At 41.8% G+C, this 17079-nt stretch overlaps 1 protein-coding gene across 2 annotated transcripts in view; it reads left to right on the top strand.

The window, feature by feature from the left end:
• MARCHF8 (membrane associated ring-CH-type finger 8) overlaps positions 1-16780 on the top strand; it is an 88529-nt gene extending 71749 nt beyond the window's left edge. Inside the window, exons 4-8 of one of the 2 annotated variants that reach the window (XM_058029546.1) lie at positions 1940-2019; positions 2328-3173; positions 5097-5277; positions 8893-9040; positions 11711-16780. In XM_058029546.1, the coding sequence (XP_057885529.1) occupies positions 1940-2019; positions 2328-3173; positions 5097-5277; positions 8893-9040; positions 11711-12015 (1560 nt within the window). In that variant the 3' untranslated portion in view covers positions 12016-16780. The remainder of the gene's footprint in view (positions 1-1939; positions 2020-2327; positions 3174-5096; positions 5278-8892; positions 9041-11710) is intronic. The other variant, XM_058029547.1, reaches the window with a different exon arrangement.
• The last annotated feature ends 299 nt before the right edge of the window (positions 16781-17079 follow it).

The raw sequence follows: 17079 nt of genomic DNA, 5'->3' as shown, positions 1-17079 counted from the left end.
AAAGAGAGAAAAAATTTCCAACAAGTACCTGAATTCACATCACTGCATGATCAGAATCCTTAGCATGTGCAAGTGGTGTAAAATGTAAAGAACTGTAGTTTTCCTGGATAAAGCCAGTAATTGATCTTTGTCTGTAATTTGTTTTGTCACAGTCATTACATAGCTCAGTTTGCTTTCTGGGCCAAGGTTATTCTGCTGGGTTTTATTCTATACATGTACCCAGCTTTGGGTAAGATGGCAAATAACTTACAGTGTCTTACTAAGGGTTAAGAGGTGTGTGTCAGAGGTGGCTGTCTTGCTTTTGGTTCCTGCAGATCCTGCTGTAAGTGGATACCTGTTGTTTCAGTGTCTGTGCACCTGAGGTGTCCTAATGTGAGGGCAGACACATTGCTGTCTATAGTGCTGTTGACTAGAGAAACAAGACCTTAAAAGATGAGTTCTGTGACAAGGAAGTTATTGTTTTATCTGTATTTATAAAGTAGCATGTGTATGTATCTTCTCTCACTAAGAAATAAAGAGTATAACATGTGACAAGGAACCTTGGTTTGGTATGACAGTATAAAAGCCTGTGACAGCCTTGTTTAAATATACAATAAGGGCTTTTAATAAATAAGTATAGAATTGACAAGTCCCAAGACAGATGCAGTGTGTGTTGCAGCATGATCAAAGCAGTGATAACTGCTGGTGTCTGAAGCTGAAGCACAGGGCTGGGCACAGCATGCTTCTGTGGTAGCACACCTTTTATCACCTGAGGCCTCCCTGGTCTGGCTGTCTGCAGCTGCCTGACCCGGGTCTCTGCTGGCAGTGCTGCTTTCTGTGCAGCCCAGTATGGAGATGACATTTCTGTTGTTCTGCTGACTGCATTGTTCTTTCCTGGGTTTCAGGCTTTGCTGTGCAGATCAAAAGAGCTGTAAAGCTTTTTTGAATTTTGAAGTGCAAACAGTGTTTTGCAGCAGTGGGTGAGCAGTGCAGCCTGTCCAGCAGCTGTGGAACATGGGAGACCCAGGTTTAAAGATTCTGTGTAATGAGGTTATTAATGCAGGACTCCTCCCCGCAGATATCTCCAGGAGGAGTTGAGAAGTTTGTCAAAGTGACGTGCAGGATACAGCAGCAGAAAAGGTCTTTAATAACAGCCAGAGGAGTGACAGCTGAGACAATGCTTAGCATACTGAGTTCAGATTTGTCTATTAAGTGTTAAATGTGCCAAGAGCTTCACTTTATGTTTTTGAGTTAGTTCAGCTAATTCTTAATTCTTCAGTTATTCTATTTCTCACTGTCTCTTGTTGCAACTTACAAATATGACTGCTGCCATACCTCCTGTCCAGTATGGATCTTCCAGGATGGAAGATCCTGTTCAAGTAAGAGCAGGACAAAAGGCCTCATAAAGTACACCAAATACTTCAGGGAATGGTGTGGGTTGGCAGATGGTGCTCATGTGCATATGCTAGTAAGGAATATAAGCCCTCAGGTTGTGTTTGAGTTACTGAGTTACTGCTGGTTCTGTTTTGTGAAGAAAACCCCAAGCCTCTAATCTCTTGCCATCATTGTTAGAGGAAGGATTAGCTATTACATGGTAGCTAAATTCCAGCCTGTTTATACACACACTTCCATCTAATTATTCTAATTACTGTAGCATTGCTCATTTCCTGAGCTATTGTTCTGTGCAATGTTTGACAGCTGGCAGGTTCCACTCCAGAGATATCTGCATTTGACCTTGGGGTAAAACATTTCTGTTCTAATCACTACTTCTCCAGGGATGGGACTCGGTGACCTTTCTCGCATTTAACAGTAAAGTCACTTTCTTACAACTAGCCCTTGAGTATCTGCTATAGAGTGATATCTGACTCCATACGCTGTGTTTCACCCTGAAGGTAATTGCTCTGCATACTGACTCCTGACTTGAGGGTGTTTTTGTTTGCTTGTTTTAATTTCACTGCAGGCTGGAAGTCCAACCTCTGTCTCTGCCCCTCATAGCTTCTCTCGGACTTCTGTCACACCATCCACCCAGGACATCTGCAGGTAACGTGTGCCGTTTGCGTGGCTGCAGGGAGGCTCAGACAAGGTTCAAATTAAGGAAAAACAAAACTGAAAAAGCATGTTTGTGGGGAAGTAAGCGATGTGGGATTCCCACTTGAAGCATCCCATTTGTTTGACTCGACTGCTGTCTAACACTGCTTTGTTAAATCCTACTGACTGTTTGGCCCTGCTATGTTCACCATTCGCACACTAGCTGTAATTCTCATTTCTTCACTTTTAATTCTACATGTTCTCCTTTTTAATTGTTTTTTTTTGCTTTCTGTGCTTTTATTCCACTATTCTGCATGCAGTTCCAGTGCAGTGTTTTCTGAGTGTTGTCATCACAGTCCAGTGCAGTCTGCTGTTGTCTTGAAAAATCCGCACTGCCAGAGCCCTCTGACACAAGGGGTCACTGTGACAGTAATCTGTCAGGACACGGTACATGCAGCAAAGAGAAACTCCCGTGGGCAGGATCGGGGCCAGGCACTCAGGTCTGCTAAGAATGTAAAGCCCACCCGCACCCTGAAATTCTCCAAGTCCCTCAATGACGTGGACCAGAAGGCGCAGAGCACCAGCGAGTGCTTTGATTATGTGGAGCGGACACGCTCAGAAGGCAAACTGACCCTGAACCAAGAGCAGTGTTTAAGGATTAACAAATTTCATCTTAAAGAGAGGAAACCGCTGAATCTCAGGCCTCTTTCTTTTAGCAATTCTAAGCACTCCTATATCCCTTCCCTTTCCAACTACTCAAGTGCATCGGGAGGAGCAGAGAACCACAGCGCTGTGCATATCCCCCTGCTGGAGGACAAGGTGGACCATGACTCCTCAAGGAGCAAAAAACTGTTGCGTTACCTTTTTTCCTTCTCCCACACCTCCAGCATCAGCAGCCTGCATAAATTTCACGAACTGGAGAGCTATTCCAGTCACTTCCAAGCTGACAAATCCTCCAGCATGCTGGTGGAAAGCACAGACTTCTGCTCTGATGATATGGGAGATGATGACGTCTTTGAGGACAGCACCTCAGTGAAACTCAAACCAAAAGAGCAGCGGGCACCGCTCTGTTCAGTTGAGAAGGACAGTGACCTTGACTGCCCTTCCCCTCTCTCAGAAAAGTTACCCCCTCTGTCCCCTGTGTCCACATCGGGGGATACCTGCAGGTTGGTTTACCAGAGAACCACCTACCTTTTTAACCCTCCCATGTGCAGTGGTGACTGTTCTGCTTTCCCCTGCCTTTGTGCTGTTTCTGTCTCTTCTTTTACCCTGTCACCTTGCTAATCCAGTATGTGTGATTTGAAGCATGCAGCCTTCTCTCTGCGGTCCTGCACCCCTCTGATGCACTTAACAAAGCTACTAAGCAAAATAACTTCCTTTGGAGTCAAATAAATTCTCCTAAAATTTATTTCAGGTTTGGGGTTCTGAGATATTTTATCAGTGCCCAAACTGGCAATACTATGAGAGACACAGCTACGCATCATAAAGGTCAAGCTGAACGTGTTTTAGCTTTTAATGAGCAATATGTTGTCCTGACAGCACTGCTAGTTTGGTCAGAGAGGGGGAATCAGGAGAAAACAGACTGCTTGAAAATTGCTTGTGAGATCAGATCAATATAGCTTTAGATTTTTTTTTCCCCTCAGTTTGTATCCCACCACACTTTTTTATTTGTTACAGGCTTCCTGGTTTTCTTGGTCAAAGTGTATCTGAGCGCTGGCTCTTAGTGATAGGCCTGTGTGATGTCCATAGTGTGAGATTCAAAAATTATGGGTGTCATTATTCCAGCTGCAGAGGATTAATCATGTGCACAGGTGTCAGGAGCAACAAGATCTGGACTGTCTTCATGGTGACTTGGCTGCTGGTCTGCTCTCTCCCACATCAAAATTGTGTTTGAGGAGCAAGAGTCATCAAGTTCAGGAGCAAATGTCTTATCCCTCTACCTAGCATTTTTATTATCCTAGTCTTTCTCCTCCCTAACAGCACTTCCTAAAGCTGCCTTTGTTATTACTTTCCAATATTATTTGATTTCCCCCCCTCATTACCACCATATCTAGTTCTGTACTGGCTTACCATCAAGATACTGTTGTAATCCACCCACGCCTTCATTTCCACTTGCCAGCTATCAGCAAGGTCCCAGGAGGCAAGATGCTACACATCAGTACGAGATTTCAGCAATAGACAGGGATGGCAGCAGGCCAGAATTTACTTCACATATGCTTAGTAACTTGTATTCATTCCCTGTGCTCCTCACCAAACCCCTTTCAATTCATGACCTCTGCCCCATGGTTAGAAGGACTCACAATGCTTGATGCTACCCAGGGGTTGTGTATAAATTGAATCTGGAAATCAAATGTCAGCAGCTGGTAGTAACTCTTTATCAGATGTCTTTGCTGTTTGCACAGTTAGGCTGTGAGAAAAATAGGGAATTTTGCTGATGCTGATGCTTCCTTAGAAAGTCTTGCTAAGTCAGATTTGGAGAAGCAAAACCATGTAGAGTAAGTGTGTTTTGGGGTTCAGATTCAGTTCTGTAGTTTTGAATTGTGAATCTGTCTCTTAGGAATTTGCATTGGAATTAATCACTTGTGCAAAATACAGGCTGTCTAAATTAGTTGTTCATGATCCTGGGGTGGACTGTTTCACCACTGGTATTGGAATTTTGTTTTATCTTCTATTTCAGACCATAGTACATGAGTAGCTGTACCTCTCTGTGCATATTTTTTCTTGGGAAGTGCTGTCTGATCTGTTTAAATGCTATTTGCAGTTAAGTGCTATTGGTCTGGGTGAAATGTTGTCATTTCTTGCTCCGTTTTTTCTTTCAGGTACTGCATTTCTGTCAGGCTCTACATGTGTGCATCATCTGTGAGAAAGCAGCTGTCTAGTCATCTGTGTCTGTGCTTAATTATTTTGTGCCTGTGTATGTGCTTGTGCAGCAATTGAGTTGTTTAGTTTTAGCTCCTTTGTGGAACACATTCCTTTAATTTATGTCTCGGGATCCCCAGTGAACATCCATGTGTGATCACAGATATTACATGGCTCTTCCACATCCTTTCTGCTTCCTCTTCTAATGAGCAGCTTTGCTTCTGATCCAGGATCTGTCACTGTGAAGGAGATGATGAGAGCCCTTTGATTACGCCCTGCCACTGTACGGGCAGTCTCCACTTTGTGCACCAGGCCTGCCTGCAGCAGTGGATCAAGAGCTCGGACACGCGGTGCTGTGAGCTGTGCAAGTATGAGTTCATCATGGAGACAAAGCTGAAGCCTTTGAGGAAGGTAGGCACAGCACCTGCTTCCCCGAGAACATGCTTTGTTAAGCAGAGATCCACTCTGGAACAGGCTGTGCCCACGAGCCTGCAGCACCCACCATGTCTTTGTGAATGGTTTTGTAAGTAAGTCTGGTCAGTCTTGTATAGGTACAAAAGGATTTGAATTAACACTCCTCACCCTGGCAAATTCAACATCACAGGAATCCAGCTCTGATAACAGCTGTTACAGCCCAGCAGCTTTCTGTCTGTATATGTGTGTGTGTATATATATATATATATATATGCAACAATCTTATTTTTTTCTTTAGATTTTAGAGCACAAAATTCTACAGTCAGCAGTTTGTTTTTTTTTTATGGGGTGCTTTCTATTACTGTTAGCTGCTTTAGTTTGTGGCTCTAAGATCCAGATGGCTTTTAAGTTCACTTCAAAAGATGAGGGTTTCACATTAAATTTACTTTCAATCACACTTCTTGGATGTAATTTAGTTAAAATTTGTAGCTTTCCTTTTCTTTTTAAAGGATCAAGCTTACTTAGTGAGGATAATACATTGTAAGTAGAAGGTGGTTCCCTGTTAGATGTGTTTTCATTTTTACCTTTTCTTAGGCTGTGAAGGACTAGAACCTGTATTTTTGTTTAATAGATAAGTATTAAGCAAAATCTGGTGATTTAATGTATAGGTGCTTCTGTCCTCATTTTGTTCTCCCACATCCTCTGAGCTTCCAATGTCATTTGTCCTGACATCAGGATTTTGAGATGGAAGTTACTGATATTCTTAGCACAGACAAATCTTGCCATATGTACCAAAGTGGAAGAGGTTAATAATGATAACCTCAGTCTGGAACTAGAATAAATGAGAAACATTAAATTCAGTTATCATGAGCCTAAATCATGTAGGGTGAGAAGTTTGGACTGCAGCTATCCAAAAACTATTATGAGAACTTGTCCAAATCCTAGAATCCTGTCTTCTAACAGAAAATAGAGCAGATTTCAAACACTTCTTATTTTTTTAGAGACGTGTACTGTCTGCAAAGTGTAGAGCTTAGCATGTCCAGTGGAGGAGATGTCCTTTGCTTATGACTGTGGTGGATCATTGCCTACTAAAAATGCAGATTTTGGCTTCATAGCCCCTTGGCACAGAGTGTAGTTGTTTCTGAGCTGCAGAATTGGTCATCATAAGGTCTGTTGTCTGCACAGCCAATACCCTGCACAACCGAACCATAGGACAGGAAAGAAATTATTCCAGAGAATCCAAAGAAGAGTTGCTATAGTTGTCAGTTGACTGCTGTTTTTTTTCTGTGCTCCCTCTGCCTGAAGTGGGTGGTGAACATTTTCTGAATATTTGTGCCCTGTGGAAAAAAAAAGATGTTGTGCACCTTCAAAAATGAGTCACTCAACATCATTAGTTATATCTGAACAGGTCATCTGTGGGAAGCAGACAAGTTGCCAGAAAGCAGGAATAGAGCCATAAATAGAAGGATTTTGCCTCTCAAATACATATAGAGTCCTTTTAGGGGTTCAGCTGCAACAAAGAGATAAGATGCCTCTGTATCTTCAACTCAGCCCTTATGGTAGGCTTTCAGTCAGGAGAAAACAGCCTGGAACTGTGAGCATGATCAGGATGGAACAAATAATAGGACTTCTCTTTGTCTATAGGGTAGGAATGGAATTAAACTTCCTTGGCATCTTAAGGTTGTATTGCAGCATTGGGCTGTTCAAACACTAAGTTACTAAGGGAAGACAGTGAGAACAAAATGTGTCATGGCTCAAATGAAGATGAGGGCAGACAAAAGAGAGATGCCTAATTTGAAAATTTCAATTAAAAAAAAGACATTAAATTTTCCCCTGGGCTTTTTTTTTTTTCTTGTTTGTTTTAACAACACTTGAAAAGTCCAGAACTGATGACTATTTTAAGTGGGAAATGGCACATGCTGTGTCATCAGAATAATGCAGCGGGGACCCACAGATTTGAGTTTCCTCTCTGGGCTAGTGTGCAATTTGCAGAATATTTTCTGTTTTGCTTTGCAGTCATCTCTCTTGAAGCAGTGAGGTGGTGCAAGCTGGTTTTGAGATTGTGGAGCCAGCAGTTCACAGGAGGTATTGTCCAGCAGAGAAGCCCAAGCTGTGGAACAGAAAAGAGAACTGTAAATTAGTCAAAGCACAGGTCCTCCTAGCTCTGTAAAAGCATTTGCAAATAGATTTAACATGGTTGCTTTTTGGCAAAATAATTTGATTAATTTGTACTTCTATCAAAGGCAACACCTTTTTATAGAAGCAAAAGCAATTTTCTGTTTAAAATACAACATGCAAAGGGAATGTTTTGTCCAATCTTTTTCTAAAATGACTGGAAAATATAGCTTTCTAGTACAACAACTCTAGCATGTAATTCCTGGAAGTACTCAATTATTTTGCCGTGATGAGGTTGGATGCCCACATAACTGGAAATGTGGCTTGGGCTGGACAAAGAGATGTGTCTGTTGGCAGCACAGAGATGATCACAAAGTCTCTGTCTCATGTTTCAACCATTCTCATTTTTGTGGCAGTGGAAGCAATAATTCAACATAATGGATGATTTCAATCATACCATTCAGTTCATCCTCACCCCCTTCCACATTATGCTTCCTTTTTGAAGTCCTCTTTTTCTACAAATTATTCTACAAGACATCAGATGCACCTTTTTATGCATGAGATGTTTATATGTCCCAGCATGTATTTTGTAAAAGTATGAGAAAAGCCTGTCATAACTCTCTTCTGAGCAGATATGCTGAGGCATGTGTGTCCCACATGCAAAAACTTTCATCATATACATAGGCAAAATTACAGAAAAGAAATTTAAAACACAGCTTCTGGGTGTCCCAGGTATGTCTGGCATATTAGAAGCATCTATAATAATTGTCTGGTTTCCTTGTATCTTTCTGAAAGTACATTGGCCTGATTTTGTGGTTTTGTTTTGGGCTATATAAGCATTGTTGATAGATGCAGAACTCGGGATTTAATTTGCTGCATCCTCTCACTTAGAAAACCTCTCACTCCCATTCTGTATATTCTATGGGCATATGTATTGAAGTGCACTTGAAACACTGAAAATAAAGTGTGAGTGTCACTGCTATAAGTGGTGTTAAATACAAGTGAAGATTGAATGAAACCCCCAGAGGAGGAGGTGAGAACTGAACAGCCATGGGACTCTGAGAGCTCACCCTGAGGTGTCTTTACACACCCTGAATCCTGTGCCACTTCCACTGTTCTGTTGAATGCCTCCCTGAGCAAGGGTACCACTCCCACTGGAGATGCTCAGCTCAGCTGGGGGTACCCAGGAAGGAGCAGCGCTGCTCGGGCCCTGTGTGGCTAAGCAGGGTGTGATGGCATTGTGCTGAGGCACAGGGTGGGAGCTGAGCACTGAGTCCCCTCTGGCACCAGGATGGCTCCTGTCACAGCAGGGTGAGCTGCCAGCCCTCACACACGTGCTGTGACCAAAGCAATGATGCCATCTGACTTTCACAATCCCTGTTAGGAGGAAACTGGTCTCCTGCCTGGTTTTTGTTCTCATCAACGTTCTCTTTTCATACTCTCTAGTAACTACAATAAACTCCTAATCTCTTGCTCTGGTTCCTGGTTTCTTGCCAGTGGGAGAAGCTGCAGATGACAGCCAGCGAGAGGAGGAAGATCATGTGCTCTGTAACATTCCATATCATTGCCATCACCTGCGTTGTGTGGTCTCTCTATGTCCTGATAGACAGGACTGCTGAAGAGATTAAACAGGGACAAACTACCGGTATGTTACTTGCTTATCTTCTCACTTATTCTCTTGGAATAATTCTTTATCCTGATTGCAGAGAGGATGTGGAACTTAAGTGTTAAACTTAAACCAGTCAGCTTTACCCTGGTGTTGGTTTGGTTTAAAAGCAGAGTTCTAAAATTATTTAGCTAAATCAGTAAATTAACCAGTGAATTAATCCATGGGTACTTTTAAAATCTGTTTCAGGTCAATTTAGTTAGCAGTTGTGAAATGCATGGATATGAGAGCTAAGCCACTGTAGCCAGACACAAAGTTGCACTGCCTCAGCAAATTTAGGTCTAAATTTGCAGATAAGGATATAAGCATTTGTTTGCTGCTATGGCTACCTTTAAACTGGGCAAAACTGGAACAGTTTTAAAAAAGAGAAGAAGTAAGAGGAACCTAAATTCAAATCTTTGAGGTAAATCAACAGGGTTTTCTTTCTGCCCAGTTGTCTGTGGGGTGGGTTAGTCATCAGCGAGAGCCATGTTAGGCTGGGAAAACTTTCATGAATGATTGCACTTGAAGCAGAAGAAATTCAAGTTGAGTATTAGGACTCCAATTTGCACAAATGAGATAAGATGCTTGCAGTCTTATCAAGGGCTGCCGCCCCAGTGCACAGGTACCTTAGAAGGTTTTCTTTAGTATGCCAGTACAGGTTTGTCTTCAGTCAGTAAACGTGCCAAGCTGAAATGTGTTTACTCAGGTATGCTGGGCTGCAGATTTGCACCTGTCACAAAACTATTCCTCAGGCAGCTGTGCCTGAAGGTGGGGTAGAATGGATGGAAGCTGTTAGAAAGCAAGTGGTCCTTGCTTACAGAGCACTGCATGCCAACTAGACATGCAGGTGGAAATTGTTCTGCTGGGGATTGAACAGTGTCCTTTGGGGAGGTGGTTGAGCACTGATAAACCTGTAAATCCACAGAGTTGTTACAGTCTCTTCAAAGCAGAATCACTTGAAATTAAAAAGTTATCCTCTTATTTCTCATTTAGGCTATAGCTGCATTGTTCACGACTTCAGTCAGGAAGCTGCTTTCAGTGAAATCTCTTAGTTTCTGTTCCATCCAACCCCATTTCTTCCATGAGCAGTGAACATTCTTGGCCTTTCAAAAGTGTAAGGCTTCCATATGATAATGAAAAGGATATGTTTTCAAAGGTTATTTTTTCCTGTAAATATATTAGATGAACATAACTAAGAGGAATGTTGTGAATATTTGGTCCATATTATAGTGCTTTCTTTTCTCCTTTCATTTGGATTCTAAATCCAGGGAGTGCTGTAATGAGCTGAGGGGTGCAGGAAGTGTGTGTGGATATATATTCATATCCACACAGGGGCAAGCATGTGCTGTCGCTGCCTACAGACAGCATGAGACAGCTCATCTTTGAATGAGAGGGTCAGATATGAATCACAAGTGAGATTTCATCAGTAATAGAGCTGCAATGCCCTTTGTATTTTGGGACTAAAATATTTTAATTCTTCCCTCACTGCCATGCCTTTCCAAAACCACACCAGCCCTGTATCTTGGTTAAGATTTTGAAGAGTTGGAAAGATATGATTTTATTCTCTGAAAAACCTGATAATGATTGATTCAGCATAGTTTCATATCCATCTTGTGATGGCACTTATTTTAAAGGGGCTGGATGAATACAGGAGCTATGTAAGAATATGTATTAAATGAATAGTTTTTAATTTAAAAGTGGTTGATAGAAATGTAACAAGATCCCCTGTCTAAATGTTGAAGTTAGACAAATTTGGGCAAAGTGATGGTGATAGTTTTTAAGGGCAGAGGGTAAGCTTGGAATGCTTCAGCATCTCCAGCACTTGCAGTTTGTATCAGAGATGCTCTAGTTCAGATACAAGTTACTGAGTGTGATGCAGATAAAATTTTCCTCGTCTGCATAACAAACATGTCAAGCTATATGGTAACAATAATTCCTTTATATCTCCATGTGCTGTGTGATCACAGAGTGATCACACTTGCAGTTTGTATCAGAGATGCTCTAGTTCAGATACAAGTTACTGAGTGTGATGCAGATAAAATTTTCCTCGTCTGCATAACAAACATGTCAAGCTATATGGTAACAATAATTCCTTTATATCTCCATGTGCTGTGTGATCACAGAGTGGAACAGACTTGTTGGGTCACTGGGTTGAATCTCTGCTATGAAGAGGAAACCATGCCATAGAATCCCTTTCATAACTGGATCCAGTCTTTGTTTAAAAACAGGTGTAAAAGGACCTAAGTATATTAATGGTGGTTGCCTTGACTCTGTGATTGTACTGCATCAAGGCTCAAACACAGAAAATCACTTGTTTTGGTTTTTTCTCTGGTGGGGAAGAATGTGATACATGAAGCAGAAGTCTGTGTGTTTGACTTGAAGAAGAAAAAAAAAGCCAGACAGGAAAAATTGCAAAATAAGAATAGCTGGCATGACCCAAACTCTGTGACAGTTTCCTTACAGTACATTTTTGAAAGATCCAGTTTAGTCCAGCTTAAGAAAGTTTGGCTGTAGTAAATTAAGCTACTTTCATAAAGTTTGGAAACCCAGCATGACCTCTATAAAAACACCCTCCTGGAGTGGTGATAGGATAATTTCCAGGACCTGCTGTTTGACTGGCAGTTTCTGAGATGAATTTAATTCTTCTTTTTATATTTTTACTTCCAGGTATTCTAGAGTGGCCATTTTGGACTAAGCTGGTAGTTGTGGCTATTGGTTTCACTGGAGGACTTCTGTTCATGTATGTACAATGCAAGGTGTACGTACAGCTGTGGAAGAGACTTAAAGCTTATAACCGAGTAATATATGTACAAAACTGTCCAGAAACTAGCAAAAAGAATATTTTTGAAAAACCTGCACTAATGGAGCCAAACTTTGAAAGTAAAGAAATGTTTGGGGTTCACCATTCAGACACAAACTCTTCACATTACACAGAGCCAGAAGACTGTGCTGCAGAAATCCTTCATGTCTGATTGCTAGCTGGAAGGGGTATTTCCATATGTCCTTGAAGATTTGAATATCATTGTTTACTGCAAACTGCTCTACCTTTTTAACATCAGCAAACAGCTGAGAGCTGAGGGCTGGCGGATGAATTTTTTACTTTTTTTTTTTGTTGGAATTTTTAAAAATCCCTTAGGCATATCTGTCAATGTCATCATGGTTGCATACCTCTCAACATTTTGTGTCTCATACTGGCTGATCAAAGAGCCAGAGGATGAGGTATTCACAGGGTAGAATGAGCCTTGGGTTTGGTACCAAGGAAGCCGCTAGCGAGCTGTCACCAACTTCATGGAGTCTGTTACTTTAGAAGATGATTCTGAAGGGATTCTGGAGGATGTGTATTGTGGGGTTGGTTGGTCTGTTCTTTATGTGTGATGAAGGAGGTTGTCCCAGACAGTGAGAGAAATGAGAGGGAGTCTAATCTACCACTAACACTGCCACTAACATTGTGTCTCAAGCAGCAGGTGTAAAATTTTGCTTTACATATTGCGATGAGACTTACAAAGCATATAGCACTTTTAAAAATCTTTATTTTGTGATATGTATGTCAAATGAGAATGAAACTTGAAAGAATGTGTCATTTTTGAAACATTTCTTAATTCTTTACCCCATTTATTCTTCTGAAACATAAACCTCTTGCCTTATGAAAAAAAAATTAAATTTCAGCCTGTGATTTCCCACACACGCCCACGTTATCTCACTAAACGTAACACTAAAAAATTCTGCCTCTTTGGGATTACTTTGAGGAGCAATTTTCTTCAAAGGATATTGCACTTGTGACTTGTGTATGAGGAGTAGTGGATGTGTACAATGTTTGTTTTCAGTGGTTTCAGTGTTCTGTTTTGGGGATTGGTTTTGATTTTTTTTTCCCCAACAGGTCAGACCATCAACATACCTGCTCATATATACCTGAAGTAGCTTTCATTCCAAACCATTGGCAAAGGGTTTGTTGCTATATTGGTATTGATAAAAATGTGAACTGTTACAGAAAAAAGGAAACTTAGTCAATACAGCTGAAACTGGTTTTCTTTCTTTAATGCTGTGTCATGTGTGAATTACCCAAGAATATGATGTCAGAGGAGATGCTGACATACAAGTCTACGAAGTAAAAATCGCATTAAGTGGCTAAATTTAGAAATACCTGCTTGATGTGATGCACTGTGTGGTCAGAGAATAGTATATATCTGTGCTTTTGAATTTGGGACTGGCTTTTTAATCAGTCAGCTTTCATGCAAAGAGAGGGACAGCTTTAAAATCTGTTTGCAAGGCTTTTAGTTGCCCAAAGCCTGGGGTGTCTGCAGTTGATTTGTTTGTCCAGTCTGTTTCACTGCACCACTGTCCAGCTTTAAGCCCTCATTTAACCAAAGTCTCAGTGTGACTAGAGCAGAAACAAAGCCCCATGAAAAGTCAGCACGTGAGGCCTCTGCATTTGAAAGCTGACTTTCCCTACTTGAGCCCTGTCTACATCTCTGTCAAGTCAATGATGATAATATGGCTGGTTTTAGTAGGAGTTGCCTGGACTTCTCAGGTAAAAGTTTCTGTTTACTTGTTGAGATAGTGAACTAAATTCTTAGCTCTAGTTCAAGTTTCACTTAGTATTTTTTGAAGTACAACTTTGGGTACATTTTTTCATAGTAAAAGCAGCTGCTTTAAGACTTCTTAAAATATAACAGTAAGAGATCAGGGATTTTTTCCTTAAAATGTAATATTAATTTATTTCTAAATCAATATTTTAATAGAAGGCAGAGAAGGGACTCTGGTAAGAGAACACTCATCCCAGTGGTTTCTAGAAGCTGTTAGAGGAAAAGCACATGTGCCTCTGTCACTTCATGCTTGAAGCTTACTGTCTGTGATCTCCATGAACAACATGGTACCTTGTTCTTGAGATGTGTTAAAACATCCAGACCTCTGGGCAGTCCTGGTAAAGCTGCACTGGCATGGATTTGTGTACTGTACTAGCTGTCAGGATGTCCCACGCTTAAGTGATACAGGCAGACAAACGCTGCATACCCTGCTAGTATCAGGGCAGTCTTTGTGACCATACACATGCAGAGTTTGTTGCCTGTGCCTGCCATAATTCAAAGTGCAATTACTCAAGACCTTTCCTGAACTCTGCTGTAGGTGATCCTCTTCTATTTTGAGAACCCAGATAATACACTGTCTCGTTTTGTTTTCTGTTCTGTTCTGTGAAAGATTCACTAGATAAACTCACGTGGGTTAAGTATCTGGTCTTGCACACCTTCATGATGTCCTTCAGAAATGCCCAGGTGCACAGGCCTGGCTGTCTGTGAGATGCTCACGTTACAGCTGCGAGAGGCACAGGCTCAGCTGCCAAGCGATGCTGCGCGTGTGCTCACCCCGTGTGCGGCCGGCGGAGAAAGGAAGATGGACAAGTCCTGGATGAAACCTGGCTGTTCCCAGCTCACCTGAGCAGCTCTGCTGTGAGCAGTGTTCTGGCATGGCTGATACAATGAAGATGGACAAGTCCTGGATGAAACCTGGCTGTTCCCAGCTCACCTGAGCAGCTCTGCTGTGGGCAGTGTTCTGGCATGGCTGATACAATGAAGATGGACAAGTCCTGGATGAAACCTGGCTGTTCCCAGCTCACCTAAGCAGCTCTGGTGTGAGCAATGTTCTGGCATGGCCGATTCAGCCCACCACAACTTGCTGGTTCTGCTTCAGCCACTGTTGTACATAATTCTAGGTGAAACATGGCAAAATCTCATTCAGTGTTTTGGAAGCTGCATGTGGAGTGTGCCAGGTGTTGTTCAGTGTATTCAGGGTACTGAAGGTTTTTGCTGTGCCCCTGAGTATCTCAACTTGTGAAGAAAAATCATCTCCAGCAAAATCACTTGGGGAAAAATACTTGTGAATGAAAATTTTTTAGCCAGTGTTGCTGCTAACAACTCCCTCTCTCAACAGATCTTTTTGGAATGAAAATTAAGACAAATTATTTAAACTTTTTATATGGCTTAGGAATGCTCATACCAGGAAAGGCTGCAGAAGAGATCCATCTGTTGGGGGTTTCATTTATGCTGGTGACACTTCTCATGTTGATTCTTCCTTGGTGTTAATGTTGGGCTTCTGGAGATGTAGTTCTCTGCTTCTGCATGGTGCCATGAAATGTTTGAGAAGGCTGAATGGTGCTTTTTTCTTCTTTCTCCTCAAGAAAATACTATTGACTTTTTTCAGCTTCCAGCTGTGAGGCACTGATGCCAGCTCAGGTGAGCTCTGCCCTTTCCATTCAGATGTCAGTAAGGGGAACAATCACCCCCTGTTAGATCAGGCTTTCCAGTACTTCCTTCTGGCAGCTTTTGAAATGACTGAAATAGAAGCCTGGTCCTTGTACCTTGGCCAAAGTTAGCTTGGGTTACTGTGAGACTTTCCTGAGACCAGAACTTAAGTAGGAGGGAGCAGAGGCTTAATGCCATGTACTATAGTCCCTTCCCTAGGTTGCCAGAGCCTGTGCTGATATGTTCAATGCCCCAGATAACTGACCCCATTCTATTGACGGCACTCCTGTCCAAAAAGACACCATCTGGGCCAAGGAAATTCCCCTGCTGTGTCACATTTGAATCTGCCAGGTCATGAGCTTGCATGATGTTAGAAATACACGTGTGTGCTGCAGAGGGTTGATCCTGTGTAAGAGCTGATGAGATACTAAATTCCTGTGGATTCTCAGGACTTTTTTCAACTGTAAGCCTGTGTTTTGGGAGTGAGGGTGGTGTTTAAAATGTGCTCTGAAGAGATGGCCAGACCCTGGGACAGCTCCCTCTGGTTGAGTGTCACTGAGATTGGCTTTGCTTCAGCAAGGAGGCATTCAGTGAAGACTGAATGAGCCTGTGAAGGGTTAGAGAAGAGCTGGGCCTCTATGCTCTACCTGGGAGTTGCTGGCAAGCAGTCATAACTCTGTTCAAGCCAAGCCTCCGTACTGATAGAGCACGCGGCCCACTTGGTGCTGTAAGGAAGGGGGCTGCTTGGCCTGCCACTTCATGGTGGGAAACCTTGGAAGTGATGCACGGATGTCACCGTGCACAGGAGCTGGTTGCTTCTGCCCTGTGTGTGGCAGAATGTGTATCTATTGCAAAGTAGGAACCAGGTCCACATTTCTCCTAAAGCTGGTGTGTGTTAAGATACAGATTTCTGGTGTGGTCTGCTCTGGAGACTGGCCAGCAATGAAAGGGGGGAGGTCAGTGACTCTGGGTCGGGTCCCTCTCAGATATGGGTCAAAAAGGGTAAATACAAAAGCAAGGATATTGCTGGCTGGATTTCCTTAGTGTTGTATTAGATACACTAAGAAAATTTCTAGGTGGGACCTTTTATTTTGTGATTATTTTTTAGTTTTGAGATATTGCGGTGTCTGTAAATTCCAATGAAGTACTGAAAGCATTTGTCTTTGTATAGAAGATAACTGTTAAAAAAAATTGCAGCTAATCTTGTATTTAGGTAAAACATTTGTAGATAGGTGATTGTATAATGTTGAAGAACTTTACACTGGCATGTGTTGTATAACGTTTATACAAGACACTTCATACTTCGGCAGAATTTTTTAGTTATTAAATTTCTAGTAACTTAATGTATAGTTTTGTATCCTTTCATGTATGTTCGTTTTCTCAGTATTACCACTTGCAGAATTATTTTTAGTTTCTTAAACTGTAATTGGTTATTTGTGTGTGATACACAGGGTTATTGACTGCAGCAATAAAGTGTTTCTATAAAAAAAAAGAAAAACCCAAACCCCTTATAGTATCCATTTTGTTTGAACAAGCATGGAGAGAAAAATTGAGTGAGATGATGTTCAAAACACAGAACTTGATTGCTCTTCAGTGTAGCAGACAAGTGCAGATTTGATGACAAAATGATCCCTAATGATAAAGGTATTGTAACCATTGGAATAATTGGGCAATTCCTTCGATGCAGGTGCTTTGACCTCAAGTACAGGAATCATGGGAAGAAGTTTCTGGCTTCTGCCATGAAGGAGGTGGGGAGAGAAGATTTCCATGGGCCTTAAAATCTGACCTTCTGGAATCAACACT

The sequence above is a fragment of the Melospiza georgiana genome, chromosome 8 (genome assembly GCF_028018845.1).
Source record: "Melospiza georgiana isolate bMelGeo1 chromosome 8, bMelGeo1.pri, whole genome shotgun sequence".
Taxonomy (NCBI): domain Eukaryota; kingdom Metazoa; phylum Chordata; class Aves; order Passeriformes; family Passerellidae; genus Melospiza; species Melospiza georgiana.
This window is presented reverse-complemented; position numbering and strand designations above follow the sequence as displayed.